At 44.8% G+C, this 17,643-nt stretch overlaps 1 protein-coding gene across 2 annotated transcripts in view; it reads right to left on the bottom strand.

Moving 5' to 3' along the window:
* Positions 1-648: 648 nt before the first annotated feature.
* LOC143316111 (transmembrane protein 47-like) overlaps positions 649-17,643 on the bottom strand; it is a 31,194-nt gene continuing 14,199 nt past the window's right edge. For both annotated transcript variants that reach the window (XM_076723820.1, XM_076723821.1), the window contains 2 exons: positions 8,670-8,810; positions 649-5,416 (listed from right to left, as the gene is read on the bottom strand). In XM_076723820.1, the coding sequence (XP_076579935.1) occupies positions 5,238-5,416; positions 8,670-8,810 (320 nt within the window). In that variant the 3' untranslated portion in view covers positions 649-5,237. The remainder of the gene's footprint in view (positions 5,417-8,669; positions 8,811-17,643) is intronic.

Raw genomic sequence — 17,643 nt, 5'->3', positions numbered from 1 at the left:
GTTCGCTCTGGCTCTGTGGAGCCTTTCCTTATGTTGGTAATTGGCACTATAATTCCTAATTGGCAGGAGGAGTGCTTTCTAAGAAGCATCCTTGAGAGCAAAGCGAGTGAAAAACTGGCAACAGATATCATCTCTGATGTGTTCATTCAGATAATGAGGTGAAAGTAGTCCTCTTGTTGGAGGAGTCTGGCTCCCTTGGAATGAACCAGTGATCGAGCCATGTAATGAATGAAGCTTTTATTTGGCTCATTCAAAGCTTTCGAGGCGGAAACTGTCAGTGAGAACATCTCAAACAGAAATCAAAACTAGTCGAGCTTTATTCTGAAAGTCTCACTGAGAGGCTGTAACACACGCGCGCTGTCACCTGGAAAAGCCCACTCTGCAGCACAGCCGATGGCATGAAGACGGACGTCGACGAACCAGAATATCTTGACCCAGATTAGTTTTTTTGGTGAGTTCCCAGGGTGCACTCGGTCTCACAGGTGGCCTTCCCTCTGCTGGACGCTCTTGACCACCTCGTGCTGAATTTCGCGAGCGATATCTGTGCTCCTATGAGATTATAGTGAACGTGAAATAAACATGACAGGAGCCGTTTCAGAGCTGAATGAAGATCACGAAAGAAAGAAGACGTGACAACAAAATGAGACATTCTGTTCAGTGTTTTAATGTGCCAACGTACAAAGAGATAAATGCTGATTACTGACATCTCTACAATGGCATCTAAAACATGCCAACACACATGCACACGCGCGCACACACACTCTCCCTCTGTCATTCACACGCGCACACACTTCCTAAATCCCTATGCACATCATTAGACACGTTTTCTCTCCAGTCTACTGGGAGATGCTGCATAAAACAGAGCTGTCTCTGTTTGCCAGCCTCTACTTCTCATCAGTAAATTAATAACCAAATAAATGCTAATAACTACGAGTCAGACCTGGGATAAAACATACGAGGAACCAGCGTCGGTCAGGCACCCCGGGGGGCCACAGATAACAAGTATAACCTATTAAAGGGCACTTGTGTTTTTGCAGCGTGTCGCCAAGCTCACGTGGGCCCAACACAAATAATCTTATTTACCCAGAACCACAGAGAGGCGCTTCATTAAAAATCAAAGCATGTAGGTCGGTTTTTGAAACTGGTGCAAACATATTTGCATTGTCATTTAGAATCAGAGGCTCATAATTACAACTGACGTGACATTGATTTCCGCTCCCAATTAAGAAATCAAAACACACGGCGGCTTTGAACGCATCTGCTCGGTCCTGGAGGCTGCGGCTACGGGAAGGAGTTGGGGTGCGCTTGTTTTGCGCGCCGCGAGTCTGAAAACGCAGCATTTGTCACTTTGAATGCTGGATAAGAGATGTACTAACAACAGCAGCTGCACAATGTTAAACTACCTGATGAAATCAAGCAGCACGTCTTTGATCTGACGCTATCCGGCGGGGGAGATAAATCCCCTGCCAGACGTTCAGGGAGTGTTTATGTGTTTGGCAGGTAAATTAAGAAAACAGGTGCTGTAATACCACACGAGCACTGTAAATCAAGAGCACATCACATATCTTACATCAAATCCAGACTTGCTGCTGACACATTTTCTGCGCATAAAAACCAATGTTTGTTTCTGATTTTCACAGTAATAAAGTGTCATTTAGTCCCTCAGTCAACACAGAGGATCTGAAATAGTTCCTGTAAATCTTAACCCAGGTCTGACAGTGTCGGTGCCTAAAGGCTCGTTTACACCACCGAAGCACAGAGACGTTTCTAGGTAGCAAAAACACCCTCACTAAGCTGTGATCGTACAGAATTAAATACAGTAGCGGCCATATCGAGTATCGTACTGGTGGTGATGAGCTCTATTACAGCGCTTCCTCGCTGTCAGGACTTTTGTTCCGCTCCGCCCGCGTGGACTAAACGCACCGAGTCAGGTGACGCGGAGTGTTTCATCCATGACCTGACAGGAAATCTGGTGACCCAACAAAGCTAAACAGTGATTAACCGGCGCCCCTCCGCTGAACGCGGCGCGCTGTGACATCTTTCTGATAAAATGCTGAAGAGCGGGGTCACGCGCTGAAAAGCGCCCGCTGACCCGTGGAGCTGGTATGACTAATGGAGTAATGGCTGGAGCAGCGAGCGCCGCCTCTGCTTTCACTCAGTGCTAAATAAAAAGATGGGTAAACTGTGACAACCTGTCACTGTATGTAAGAAAAAAAATCCACATGAAAGCATTGAAGTTTGGGGGGGGGTTTTAGCCCCTCAGAAGACCCTACTTTCATTTAACATCCATCAGTTCAATACTACTAATGAGAATATACACAGTGTGAATTTACAAGAGCCTCATGACAGCCTGGAAAGGCTTGTGAAGTGAGATTAAGTGGCTTTAGCCGCCACCGCATCCTGCCCACATGTTTACTCTTTAGTCACGCTTTAAATCTCAGACCGCACATTACAGCGCGAGGCTTCGCGCGCGCAGGGTACCAACAGGCTGGTCAGCTGAGAAGCAGGTGGAGTCAGGGGGTAACAAATCTGTGGTTAGAGGTGTACACTAAAAGTGCTTTTTAAGTACATTTTAAACCCACATTAGCTGATTTTTTGGGGGGAAAACGTTGACGTATGATCACCTGTTGGGTCGATACGGTGAACCTGTTGGCAGACAGACGCTCACTTGCACATCCAGGAGCAGCAGAGCAACACGAACACAGTCGTGTTTCTGGCCACCTGATGCATGCACGTCCAGTGTTGACCCTCCTTTCAGCTCTGTTTTGGTCTCCACCAATTCCTGAGAAAAAACATCTGCCTCTTTAGCTGCTAAACATCTCACCCTGTCCACCAGCCAGCTACAGATATTTATACTTACCATGTAATTAACCAACCTCTCCTCCTCTTGTACTCTCATCCTGTTACAGCTGCCCAGTACATATCTTATTGATACCGTGCATGTGCAGAATGACTGCACTGTAATTTGTGGGCTGTGATCTAAAACCTTCCTGAAATCCTCCAGTCAGCCGTTAACACGAAGCCCTGCTCCTACAGCGACAGGCTCGACTGCCGAAGACTACAACTCTTCCTCATCAGCGACAGGACGCCATCCCGTCTGGGGTAAACATCACCGCGTCGCTTTATGGAGAATAAACGGACTTCTGTCAGCTGCGTGAGTCGCGTGGCGGCTGCACAGATCTACATTTGTTAAGGTGGCGAGGGAGGCAGCCCGGATCCTATTTTTGGGTGATGGCTGCTTGACAGCTCCGCGGTAAATATGTGACGATGGAGAGCACAGACGAGGCAAACGTAAGCCGGAGAATTGGTATTTTACATTCGGCTCCCTGTGCACTTCTGAAATTACAGAGCGTTTTGAAGGAAGATTGGAGGTCGCAGGGTTTGGAGAGTAAATCAGCACACGGGGGGGAAGTTGAATTTGAGAGAGAACATAAACAGTGTTTTGAACAACGAAAGCAGAAAAAAGTGGGTCTGTCACCTGCTTTATTGCCCAATTTGGAATTTGAAAAACAGTATAGTATTATATTTACACCCACAAATGGTGTTTGATCCACGGCCACCACCCAAATCAGAAGCAAACCCCGGGGCCTGGGAAACAGGGGAGAAGTGATAAATAGTTTAAATTCAGCCTGTTGGGACATGAAAGCAGTGATTATCAGATGATTTTTTTCTATATGGAGGTGATGCTCTGATGTCAGACACAGTCCTACTCTTTGTCTACAGTATATGTGTCCCAGCATCCATTAATACCAGCTGATACTGACATTTGCTTGTCCAGCGCCAACAGAAGAAGAAGTGCGTCCGGCTTCTCTCCCACCGACGTCTGCACACACCGGGTGCAGTGCTGATCCCTGACATTTACTGCAGACAAGGCAACAGCAGTTTGGCGTTAATGAAACGTGGCCTGAACTTCTCAGCAGATAAACCGATCCAGCTTATAAACAGTCAGCTCCAGCGGGGATGTTTGCATGCACACAATGAGGCATTGATTCTTCACTCTGGGACTTGTCTGAGTTATGATCCTTTGTTGGATTAACAATTGATTTCTGTCTTGAAATGTAGTTTTTACAACACATGCGTATATTTTACCCAATCCTTTTTCCATTCACTGTCCTCTGCATAATCAAATGATTAGCTCCTAACTTTCTTAAACTATTGACGTCCATGTAAACATGCCCACTGAGAGCGCGGTTTCTGTCTGCGTCGCGTGCACGGTGGACACTCCCGTCCACCAACAGGATGCAGAGGAGTCGGATCCGAGGAGGAGGAGGAGGGACGCTCCGAACGTCACAGTGTGGAGAAACTCGGCTCAATACGGGATCGAAATTTAGCAGACCCTCGGAGGCGGCTGAGCGCAGTCCTGTCTCACACTTCCGACCACGGCTAATCAATCATGACAGCTGCATGTGCACGCCCTGTGGGTTGCCGCAGTAACAGACAAGTGGGTCGATAACAGAATATTGAGCGGGCGTCTTTATTTTATCCCTCCCTCCTGCTTACCTCCCCCCAAGAGGAATCTATCTGTCTTATGAAAAGTTGTGAGGCGCAACTGTAGCATCTGATCCTCTTCCATGTCCTTGTGAAAGTTTAAGAGCTGATGACGAACTGATGGAGCAGGAGACGGATTTCCAGCCCGAGATGTGATGTGTACAGGTGAGGACACACGTGCCTTTGCATGTGCATGCGTGCTTGAACGTGCAGTAAAAGCCTCTCGGTCAAACATCCTGTTTGTTAAGTAACAGAATCAATAGGTTGAGTCGTTAGTGGAGACATAATGAGAGTAGTTCTTGCAGTTAAATTCACAGGGAGGAAAAAAAGCGTCGCCGTCACTGCAAACCTCCGTCCTTTGTTACTGCAGGGCTGTCAGTTCTCTTAGTTGTGTCACAAGTCCTTGGACTAAACTAGTAAGACTCCTTTCCACCCCCCAACCCCTCCCCAGAGCTGACCTGGTGACGTTCGGGCTGTTGAGTTCAAATACCCACCAGCTTAAGTGCTCACACTTCTGTTGACTGAGGCACAAAAAGAAATCCACTAAACGCCAGCCTGACCCCCTGAATTTCCCCAGGGTCGGGGGGGAGAGCTTCTGGCGATGCAGTTATTGGCTCCAATCTGGTGTATAGTATTCCTGACAGTTCTTGGGAATGGAGCCGTTAAAGTAAAATACCCCCAAACCCCCTCCTCGCCCCCTCAGTACCTCTCCAAGCATGTGAATGTCGAGTCCTTGGCTTGAATCAGAGCTAGTAATACTCCTCGTAGTTCTTGGGGTTGAGGCAGTAAAGGATTCCCCCGCCGAAGGAAAAGATGGTCCCCCCCCAGGCCAGGCCGTAGCCCCAGTTGAACTCGTGGTAAATCCTCAGGTTGATGCTTTCGATGAACTTGATAGGGTAGAGGACCAAGCTGCAGGCCTGGAGGACAACTGGAGGAGACGCAAAGACAGTAAGTACAAGACAAAGCATGACTTCTTCAAACAACAGCTACAGGAAACAGCTGTGGGACAGGGGGGCACATGCAGTGGACGTCTTTTCGTCTTGAATGGCACAAACCTCAAAATTAACGGCTAAAAAATGCTCAAGCTCAAGCACATAATCAGCTATTAGCGCCTTTAGCTATCTGGTCAGAGCACAGGATTTGAGTAAGATTTTGGTGGGTGGTTTTTCACAGAAGTGGGTGAGAAACAAATTCTCGTCTTGGTGAGACAGCTCATGCTGTTACTCTGTGTTTAGGGCTATTGATGAATATTGCAGAAGCTTCTCAGGCTCTGCGATCACTTTAGTGATAGCACAGATTTAGAGTATCAGTGTGGGAGTTAGTGACAGCTGATAGACGTTGTTAAGTCTATTGTTTCTCTGAGAGAAACATCACAAAAATGGGTGCAGTCGCTTGTCATGATCCTTTGCAGCTGATAAACAGCGTTTATTCATCTTTTATTGAAAGCTTCTCGTGAGTCCGTACACCCTGCAGGCATCTGCTGTTCGACATCTATTGTCTGGTATATTTTGATGATTGGAAGCAGATATTCTATACATGCTAACATTTGCTAAAGGAATATGGAGAACAAGCTGCTCGTCTCACTCTGCACTCTGGTGAAAATCTCCATTTATGAGCAATCACAACTTTACCCACCTACTGCTCGCACACCCATGATTTTTGATCATGCAGAAGGTGAAGCAGATGATGAGGATGTAAGGTTAGAAAAAATGAGAATTCATGTAAAACAGATTGTAGTCAGTGTCTATCTTTAGCACAGCTCTTACAGCAGGAGGTCTTGGAAGTTTATCACAAGTTTCAGGATTTTCTCTTTGAATCAGACTTTCACTTGACTTTCACTTTCTCTGGCGCTGGCGCAGCACTAAAATGACATCATGCGGAGATAGTCTGGCTATTCCAGCTTAGGCTTTCATCCTCTGAAGGGACGTGCACACACATCTGCATCAGTGGAACAGCCAATAGAAACGCCCTCTGTCTAATATGACATGTGATTGGCCGGAGAGTTTTCTCTCATCGCACTTGAATTACAATGTGCTTACAGATATTTTTGCCCTATGACACCATAAATAAAGTGTTTGCCACCGCTTTAATTATTCAATCAAAATACACACTAATGTTTAACACCTGTGGGTTTGTGGGATTTGGTTCCCTACTGTTTCTTTTCTTTAACACTTTTTAATCAATCACGTACAAAACAGTTCAGAAATGCTGGAAAAACAGCAGAAATTAGCATCGACTAGGTTGGGAAGAGAGTCGCAAGCCCTCAGGGGATGTCATTTAGCTCTGTTTAGTTCATTTAGCACATTTCAGAAAAACAAAATAAATCAAACTTGATCAGGCAAGAGGGGAGGAGAAGGGATGATGGTGGGGAGAGGAGCTGGAGGAACGAGACTGGGTTGGGTCAAAGGAAAGAGGACGAGTTTAAGGAGGGATGGAGGGAGGTGATGGGGGAGTAGAAGGAGGAGAACGGGCGCAGAGATAGATGTTTAAAACGGGAGGGGGGAGAGAGAGATGGATGGCAGTGGAACAAAGGGGAACACATCAATCGTTATTTCTTCAAAGGGAATTCATCTTGGGGGAATGTAAACAAGCTCTGGCACTTTCCTGCACAGGGAAAAAAAAAACATGGAATACATAATATCCAAAAAGATGCAAATATTAACACAGATGGTGTGAAAAACAAGCCTTAAAGAGGTAGCTGGTTGTTAAGAAGTGCGTATGTGATCTATCATTCACTGAGGGCCCTTTTATAGTCCACCCGAAAACACTTTGGCTCTGCGCTTGGCTTTTAAGACATCCTTTAGAGAGTTTGTTTATGTCCCTTCGTGGGGAAAACAAGAACATTATGACAGCTAGTCTCTTTGTTTGTTTGTATCTTAAGAATTCACAGACTACTGATCTGTTTTCCAAGCTCCAAAATGATGTCTAAGGATGTCTTAGAAGACGTGGTTAAACATTAAATCCTTAGTTCATCTCTGCTTTCAACCAGAAGAGTCAGTCTGAAGCCTCAGATGGACATGAAATGAACATCATTGTTGATCGTAGAGTAGTTCAGGAACACATTAAATCAGTTCAGACTCTTGGTCAATTTTGACTGAATTTGCCAAGTACAGCACAGTGTTTTGTTCCCAAATAGCATCTGACTGGATTCCTTTGGATAATAATGGCAGCTGAGGCCTCATATTGAAAGCCACCTGCCAAACTTGACTTGATTTTTGACAGAAACCAAATTGAAATCAGTCATCGTGTAGACCTGTAGCATCGTTACATTAGCCAGGAGACTGTTGTTTCTATGCTAAACACATTGAGGGTATCTTAAGCAAAGGGTTGAAATGAGAGTTTACAGGAGGGAGAAGTACTTGCAGAACCACTTCGTACCTCGACATGTATTCAAACTGGAAATGTCACAGCGTCTGTTTGCTTTGCTGAGGCTGAAGACCGAAAAGCTCTCCAATCATTACAGCATGCAGAATGTTTCTATTTGAACGAGCAGCCAAATGTCAGTCCAAACATAATAAGGATGTTTAATTCAAATCCGTTGCATTTTCATGTCTCTCACATGATTTGGGAGTATTTTCCAGGAGGAGAGGACTCCCAGTTCATGAAAAACCACATAGCTTCTGTAAATCTCAATCACGTTAAGTTAAGAAGATTTCCTCTTTAGCGCTGTATCTCACTCCTGTGGTTTGCACAGCATGACAGGCAACACATCCAGCTTTGCAAAATGAAACATTTCACGGCTAAAAAAATGAAATTTTCCAATTATTCCTGGGAGGTGAGAATGGGGAAAATGGAAACTTGACAGTTGTCCAACTTGAGATTGGAGCTGGCTGGGGAAATTAAACGGACAGGCGTGACACTCCGCTCCGACCCCGCTGCGACCGACTCATAAAATAAGATTTTCTCTAAATTAGGTTGAGGGAGAGGAGGAACTGTGTGTGTGTGTCAGTGTGTGTGAGCGGTCTGTGTGCCTACTTAATGAGTAAGTAAGGATTATCATTTAAATGCATGTCAGTTTTCAATGTGATTACCCTGCAACCTTCCAGTTACCTTGTCTAAATTGGCTGATTAAGTGTGTGTGTGTGTATTTTAGCACATAATGAGTGTGTGGCCTTCGACCCAGGACCGGTGTAATTGTCCATGGACTACAGTTCATTATGTGTGTGTGTGTGTGCGCTGACCTGCGGCGAAGAGCATGAAGGCGACGGGTGCGTAGAATCGCCGTCTCGTGCCGATGCACACGGCAACCAGAGCGACCAGGAATGACATCAGCACCAGGGCTCCACCCCCTAGCAACAGGGCCAGCGTAGCAACCTGCCAGTCTGGAAAAAGGAAGGAGGGAAGGAGAAGAAACGAGGGAGGAAGGTGGACGGAGAAAGTGGCGAAGAGAAGAAGAAAGTAAGGGAATCGGCACACATGCAGCATGTTGCATAAAAACATTAAGAGAAGATTCATGAATAAATGCAATGCAGTGAAAACACACCAGAGCTAAAAATGAAATGCACAAGACCTCGAGGGCGGTCTGGGGAGGCATATTATTTTATCTGACATTTTATATCCACCATCAAGTATGCTGATTGGAGGGAGAACGGGGAGGAGGGATGAGGATGGAGGAAGGAAGAAGGGAAGGTATAAAAAAGGAAGGAAGGGATTGATTGAAGGGAATCAAAGGAAAAAATAAAATATAGTGAAAGAATGAGGGAAGGAAGAAGGAAAGCATAGGTAAAGAAGGAAAAAAAGAGATGAGAGAAGGGGGAGACGAGGGAAACAAGGTGAGGACACAACGAGGAAGGATGGTGGTGAAATTAAGGAAGCATGAAAACACAAAAGAGGGTGAAGGAAAAAGAAGGAAACAAGGGGAACTACTGAGGGAAGAAAAGAATATTAAAAAAGGATGGAGGGAGGAGAGAGGAAGATGGGATGAATCAAAGGATGTGGAAGGAAAGAAAGGGAGAGGAGGGGTGGAATGAAAAGAGTATGAAATAAAGGCAATGGAGAGAAAGAAGCAAAGGAGGAACAAAGAAAGAGGATAAAAGGGAAGAGGGAACAGGAGGAAAAGTTACACAATTAAGGAAACAAAGAAGAGAGTAAAAGAGCGAGGAGGAAAGGAATGGGAGTAAGGAAAGAATACTGGAAGGGAAAAAGAAAGGTAAGACAGGTAGGTGGAGGAAGAAAAGGATGGAAACTAACAGGAAAGTGGAGGAAAGAGGAAAGGAAGAGAGAGATGGAGGGAAGGTGGAAGACCTAGAGGATAGACCAGGTAGAGACAGAGGGAGAAAAGGAATGAAGTAAAGGCAATGAAAAGAAAACAAGGAAAGATAGACAGAATGATAGAGAACAGGTGATGATGTTAAGGAAGCATGGACACATAGAAGAGAGTAAAGGAAGAAGGAATAGAGAGAAGAAAGGATGAGTGAGGGAAGGAAAGAATACCGGAAGGTACAAAGGTAGAGGAGCAAGAAAGAGAATCAAAGAGCAAAGGAGGAACAAATGACCAACCACAAAAAAAAACAAAGGGAATCGAGGAACAAAGCGGATCTGAGGAAAAAAGGAAGAGACAAGTTAAAGTGAGATGAAGAGAGGTTTTGTGGCGAAGAGGCGGCGAGCATCTCCGAGAGGGTGATGGGTGATAAAAGAGGCATAATGTTACAAGGACAAAGAGAGGGCGGCGTGGAAAGAAACACCAAAAGGAGGAGAAAAAGAGGAGAAGAAGAAGGGTGGTGAAGGTAGAGGGAGAGAGCGGGGGGTGGAGGAGGAAAAGGAGGTGAAGAGGGCGTGAAGGGGCTGGGGACAGCGCTGAGTGAAAGTAATGAAGAGAGAGAGCACTTACTATACCTGAGCTGACAAAAAGCCTCGGCTAAAAAGCTTTGCTGGCATGTTATCAAAAATCTGTCCGCATCTAGGCTATATATAGGGAGCACTCTGAAATAACACACACACACACACACACACACACAGACACATGGTCACATACAAAGACACACCCAAGTACCACATATCACATCAAACGCCTGCATTATGGTCAATAAAAAGATGCAACATAATCAGGCTTGAATCCACCTGCAGCAGCGCCGACTGAGGCGAAGACGCAGACGGAGATGTTGGAAATGTTTTAGCTCGAGCGAGACCTGGCGCTAACCGAGCGTTCCTTCAGCAGACAGAGAGAAATGAGAGAGGAGAGACGAGAGAGGTGGATAAAAGCTCTCCTCGCTAGCTAGCTAGCTAGCCGGTAACCTCGCTAATAGCCCATTGACGGGCCTATTGACATTCAATGGTCTGGTATGATCAGGCTAACGGCTAATGTTAGCAAACTTAAGAGCAACTGCTGTTACTATTAAAGTTGACTTAATGAGGCAATGTCTGCATTTGATTAGCATGCTGCAACATTTCAATCAATGACCAGATATGAGCTAAAATTATAGCTTCCTCCATTTTAAGTTCTCTGGCAGTCTGTTCTCTCAAGGGTCATCGCTGTCCAGATGGTCTGCTGTTGGTATCTGCGGGAAATTAGCGAATCAACGTTTGCTTCTCGCTCTGCTGTGAGAGAATCCACTGATCGTGGCGATTCCACTGGAATTAATTGATTGCACTGCAAAACCTCTCCATTTTAAATGCTGGTGTGACTGGGCACTTTGGGACACACACACACACACACACACACACACACACACACACACACACACACACACACACACATCTCGTCATGTAATCCATGTGAGCTCAGAGCGAGAAAAGAGATTTGACCATTTCTTTAACCTTTCATTCCACCTGTCTGCCTTCACACTGTGATCAGATGTGATGCTGTCAAATTGGCTGGGCTCTTGTAAGCTGCTGTAAAACCTATTTCTGTACCGCGCAGCTAAACTAGGAATCGCTATGTTACGCGCTAAATAAATAAAATAATCTGCGCTCTTTAAGGACACACAGCTCTTAAAAGGCAAACTTCAATGAAACGCGTCTGATGCAGAATTTGCAGATGCAAAACCAACGTCACTGGCATCAACAGTAGGCTATACTGCAGGGCTATTTGAGTCAATTTATTTTTTATTTTCCAGCTATTTAAGGTGTGTAAATGCAGGCGATGCCTAAATTTACGAGCGTGGTATAAAAGCTTATGAAAGATGGATGGTGGAGGGGAGAGATAAGGAAAGATGAGAGATTTAGAGGCAGAGGGAGGGAAAGAAATGGAGATAGAGGTGAAAGATGAGATGGAGTGGTGGGCAGTGGGAGGCAGAGGAGGAGGGAGGAAATTAAAGATGAGAGGGAGCAGGAAGAAGAGATAAAAAAAAAAAAAAGATTCTTGTATTACAAACGCAAAGCAACCAGAAAGAGTTTATTTTCACTTTGAATGATGCTGCTGATTAAGAAGGTGACAGCAGGGGTCGTTTTCTGGACAAACACCTTTGGCGACAAACTATTCCTCCATGAAAACCTTTGAGTCTCTCCATGTGGGTTTGAGAGAGCGTCTCTGAATCTGTTTGCTTCATATTTTAGTTGAAACACTTCAGGAAAAACCTTTTGGATTTCACTTCAAGTCAGCTCGGTGACTTCCCTCAAAGCGCAGAGCTGGGTCACTCTGTGGAAGCAGCTTCAGCCAATCAGAGGTCAGCGTGAGACAGACAGGCGTCAAATAACCAGACGCTCAGCCTAACACTAAACACATTTCTCAGCAGTGTACGCTGAACTTTTGTCAACATGTTCCCCCTCAGTCGAAGCTCTGCGAGGTGCTGAAATCATCGCACGTGTTGATAATGCTTGACGAGCTTAAAGGCGCACACTGGCAGCGCAGCAGCTCCCGATCTACCGTACCAGTTTCAGCCGGTATATACTTAAACTACTCTTGAATAAGTCTGTGGTCACTGGTTTCAACAACGAATCCTAAGAAAGTTCCCAGTCACGACATGAGAAATGAAGGCTGTCGATCGTTCGTTTACTCCTGGTTCAAGAAAACGAGGTGATGATTTTGTCAACACCACCGTGGCTGAGATGATAAAAAAGGAGAGCAAATACACGACCAGTGTACAAACCAGGCACTGAAGATCACCTAGAAGTGATCAGAAATAACACACATTTAATGTAAAATCTGCATGAACTTATTGGGACGGGTTTTATGTAACATAACATGAGACCTTGAACTGTTTCACCGCTACAGTACATCTATTTCACACACAATAGTAGCTTTAAAACTCTCTGCATACTGTATGCAAAGCCTCTTTCCCAGCCTCTCTCTCACACACCGGGGCAGATCTGATATTTTCACATTGAATCAGGGACACTGTCAAACATACTCGGCTGTACATGTTTCCATACGTCTCATTTAAATCCTTCCTCTTGCTCTCACGCTCGCCCTCCGTAGTGTATGCAAGCTGCAAATTAGCACATTTACCAGTTTCTCACACACAGACACGCATTGTGCCGTGTTGTGAGAAATACCTCTTGGAGTAATGTGACTGTTTGCCATGTGACAGGATTACTGCACTGTCACATTTTTTCTTTTCTGCAAAGCCACTTCAAGCTGTCACGCTGATTAACTGCTGTAGCTCTTTGGGTTCCTGTATCCAGAGCAGAGCCCATCAGTCCTGTGGCTGCGGATGTAAAATCGAGAGCACGCACATGCACTACATTTGTCAGCTGGTTGTCATTTTAACACTTCAATCATGGCATTAATTTGAGCCCTGACAAGGTTATTCTAGTCCTCAATCTGTCAACACATACGCCCAAAGCTCAGCGCCCGAACAGATACCTTTGAATCAGCAGCAGACCCGACCCTTTAATGTAAGATTCACTAGAAGACGCAACGAGCAAAAAAAATAAATAAAAATGAAAACAAAAGGCTCAGACAAAAGCACGGTGTCAGGGTACTGAGAGGGTGCACCACCGCCACAGAATAACTGATGACTCCGGGTGCTGGTTTTCCTCTGGATTATGCTCAATCCTGTGTAATTTTGACACAGCTGGCAAAATGTGGATACCTTCATGAATTACTGTCAGTGGGACAGAGCATAACTGACCTTTCTGAGCTCTTCTGCATACTGCTGAGCTCCACAGTTTACGCAGTGAGACGGGATTTGAAGTTTAGCGGCGGACTAACACGTCTCCAAACGCCTTTTGTGCAGTCATTTCGAGCCAGCGGCAGAGCGCCAGAGGTGGGAATGTCGCTCTGTTGAATTGTTTGTCATGAAATTTTACACAGATCTTCATGTTGCTCAGAGTCCTACTGGCTTCGGCGATCTCAAATTCAAAACATCAACATTAGAGTATTTGTTCTTTCACAGGAAAAACTGTATTTAACGCAGTTTTCTTTTCTGTCCACAGATAATTTAGAATTTGTTTATTTTAAGACTTTTTCTGTCTTACAACATGCTGCTGCTGTGATACTGTACATGCTTCGAAGAACGCTTGATTTGCATCCACCAAAAGGATTATGTGTGTTTGGGCACTTGCACATCCCTTTTCCCATCATACCCTCAGCATGTGTGTGTGCGCGTGTGTGTGTTTTGGGGGAGGCAAGTGGGAGCTGTAGGTTCCTGACTATTCCCCTGTCTGTCTGCCTGCCACAGAACTGAATGCCACATCATTTCCCATTCCTCGTTCAGCCGCTACAAATAGAACGGGCGTCTCTGGGGGCTGAGCTCACTGAGAGGAGAGATGGAGTCATTGGAGAGGAGGGTAAGGGAAGGAGGGGGTAAGACAGGAGGAGAAGAGGGGGAGAAGGAAAAGGGGAAGAGACATGACCCGGGAGAAAATGGAAAGGAGAGATGAAGATGGAGAGGGCTGAGGAGGATGGAGATGGTGAAATTACAAAGGGAAAATCATTAACATTAGAAATGTAACAATGAAGCCCTCGGGGAGGAGAGAGGGAGGGACAGGAAGGAGGGAAGGAGAGGAGAGGAAGAAAGGAGACAAAAGGGAATGAGGAACAAACAAAAAGGAGATGGGAAGAAAGAAATGGGAGGACGGGGTGAGTATTGAGAAAAAGACAATTCATTTAAGAGTACAGATGAAAAAGGCCCGGGGAGTAAAAGCAACATATGGATCGATAGACTGATAGAGAAAGATGAGAAGGGCAGGGAGCACACGGAGGCAGCATTTATGGAGGCTTCAGGTCTTCAGTGGTGGCTGATCTCAAGTCTGTGACAACAAAGACCAGTGAATGTGGGTCAAAACAGGCCAAAACTGACAAGACTTTCACTACATTTTCTTACAATCACATCTTTTGGCACTTATGACACTTATAGTTTGACGCAAAATACAGATATTGTGAGAAAAAGGTATCTCAGGCTGTAAGCAAATCCATCAGTGAGCCTGGGAAATCTTCTCTCAAGGTCAGGTGAATGACAAACCTGCTGGTAGCGACGGCACATCTTTTGTTCTCTGCAGTTTACTGTGCTTTGGTTTCAAAAGCAGCTGTGGCATTTTGATTTTATTCTTTTTTTTTTTTTTTGGACTGAAGAACAGACATGTTTGTTTACCTCGCTGAGTATAAAGCGCGAAATCTGAGTTTTTAAAAAAAAACAAAAACAAAGGAAAATAAGGGGTGGGGCCGAGGGAGAGCTGATGAGAACAGGAGGAAGGTGGAAGGAGAAGCAGGAGGGATGAATGAACACAGGAGAAGAGCAGGAGGCGGTTGAGCTGTAAGGAGGGAGTAGAAGGAGTGACTGCGAGGCACAGAATAAATAGAGAGTAGGTTGGCTTCTAGGTATCACTTCTCAGGGTTCAAACACCTTTCAACAGAGCACAGGGTGAGTGTGTGACAGGTCCAGATTCCCCTGATGTCTGCCTATAAGGCCAAACGCCCACTATAACATTTTTCATCTGAAGCCGTGTCCCATTTGCCAAACATGAGGGAATTGAACTCCAGGATTTCAGTGTGGAGCTGACTTGATCTCATATGCTGGCTGGTTGTCGGTTATTGATGTTCCTGTACTGTCATGAATATCAAAAATCCCCTTAGCCCCTGACAGACATGGATTATGCAACATTGCTTCATCTACGTGTTAAAGTGAGAGCTCTTCCTCGTTCTGGTACATAAGTATTTGCTACGGCTTTCGTCAAAGAGCTGCAGCGTGTGCGTGATATCTGGCACCTCGTACACCACGGGAAGTGTTGACGGTGGTGAGTTGGAAATGATATGAAGGCAGAGAGCTGACTTCTGATCACCCACACGTTGCATCATTGGTGGATTTTAAAACTTCTTTTCAGGTTGAAGCCTTACTAATGACTAACTAACGTCCTCTTACAGTTTCATCATTTATTGGACATTTGTGCTGCCTGTTTTCTGTTGTCTGACAGAGCACATGAATACAATGACAGGACTTTACACCTGCATTATCTATTTTTTTGGTAGCAAAAACAAGATGCAAACATGATAAATCTTCTACCTATTCACCTGTATCCAACAGAGCAGCATTAAGCAAATCCAAACTTCACTCTCCTTTGAGATCATCTTTGGTCTCCACCAACTCTTGAGACAAATATCTCACTCTGCTAAACGCTCTACAATGTTCACCAGCGAGTCGTGAACTGTGTCTTTCTGCTGTTTGGTGCTGAGCAGGTGTTGAGAACAGCTGCCTGCTGCAGCTGGAAACAAGGCTATGAGAGCATTTCACAGTTTAGGCCTTTAAACCAAAAGACTGAGCTTAAAGATGTTAAAAAAACGGTCTGCAGAGCTGAGGGGGACCTCAGAGATGGTTGATAAGTCTCTGTGAATTTGGCACTAAAAGCACCACCGCTCACGTTAGGCATAATCATTTGATCCATCGTTAATATAAGAAATATTGATTGTAGCAGCTTTAAGTTGATTTGCTCGCTTGCTGTATATAAAGTGTTGATATTCATATTTAATCCGCTCAGTTGACATGAATAATAAATACAGAATATGAGAAGAATCTGGTGGTCTCCTGGTTCATGTCATGTTGGAGCTATCCATCTTGTAAAATAACATTGATGCCAACATCCAAATTGCAATTATGACTGGGAAAAAAATATCTCCAAATAGCTCCAAAATATCAGACTTGGCACTTAATAACATGGGCCTGAAAACCAGCCAAGCACGGACGCCTCACATCAGCCAAAGTCTGTCGTTCAATGTAATTAGATTTAATTTAACCCTCACACGGCCAACTCCGCAGTCATACAACCGTCTCGAGTTGTTGATCTGGGAATTTGTCCCATGTCGACTATCCAACTCACACGAGGTGAGCGTGGGATTCACGCCTGGCCGGGGACCTTCGTTTGATGTCACATCTTTAAGTGTTTGTATGTCTGACCTTCAGATTGCTGCTGTGACTTTTACATCGTGACTCAGGTGTTTATTCATACGTTAGACTGTGATGTTAAGCTGCCATCATGAAGCATAAATACATGTCTGAGAGGGGCTTCATGTACACATGACAATATCTATACACTACACTTTGTAATGTGCGTCGGTGCAGGTGGAGAGGCTAACAGGTCGTGTAGTTAGCGTAGGCTCCGTTTGGTAAGCTAGCTCAAAGTCGACAAGCGAAAGAGTTGGGATTTACTGAACAACTTTATTTCACAATATAGAATTTCGACCATACGAAGCCTGGTCTCCACGGCGCTACGTTTACTAAACATACATATTTTGTAAAACATAGACGACAGAAAACAACACCGACACATTACTGATCTTCGTCCTCATCATAGAGTTCTTCTTCGGGAGTGTCCGTAGCGTGAGGCATCGGCGACTAACTAACAATGGTTGTACATGTGTAACAAAAGGAGACACCACCACCATGCGGTGCTATTCAGTATTACAATAATGATGTTACAGACTCTGACTGTTACATATTCCCCCCTGGTGATAATAAGGCTGTCCTCAGCCGTACACAGCTGAAAAAAACAACCAACCTGCACCTAATACAGTATTATACATAAACACTCTGAAAGGTAACAGTTATACTCAGGGAAAGACATTATGTGTAGCACACTGATATACATAACAGTGGAAAGAGTGCATAAGGAAGCAAAATAAAACAGTTCCCCTCGCCTACATCATGTAAACAAAAACTGTGAAAAATCCCATTTTTCTTCAAACTGTGTCATGTAGAAACCTGAACCGCAATAACAGATTGGAAGGAATTAATGTGCTCAACCAAATCCCGAAAGCAAACACAACTAGTGTTTAAACCAGGA

Source organism: Chaetodon auriga, chromosome 23 (genome assembly GCF_051107435.1).
Source record: "Chaetodon auriga isolate fChaAug3 chromosome 23, fChaAug3.hap1, whole genome shotgun sequence".
Classification (NCBI taxonomy): Eukaryota; Metazoa; Chordata; class Actinopteri; order Chaetodontiformes; family Chaetodontidae; genus Chaetodon; species Chaetodon auriga.
Note: the sequence above shows the minus strand (reverse complement) of the source record. Positions and strands in the feature narration are given on the sequence as shown.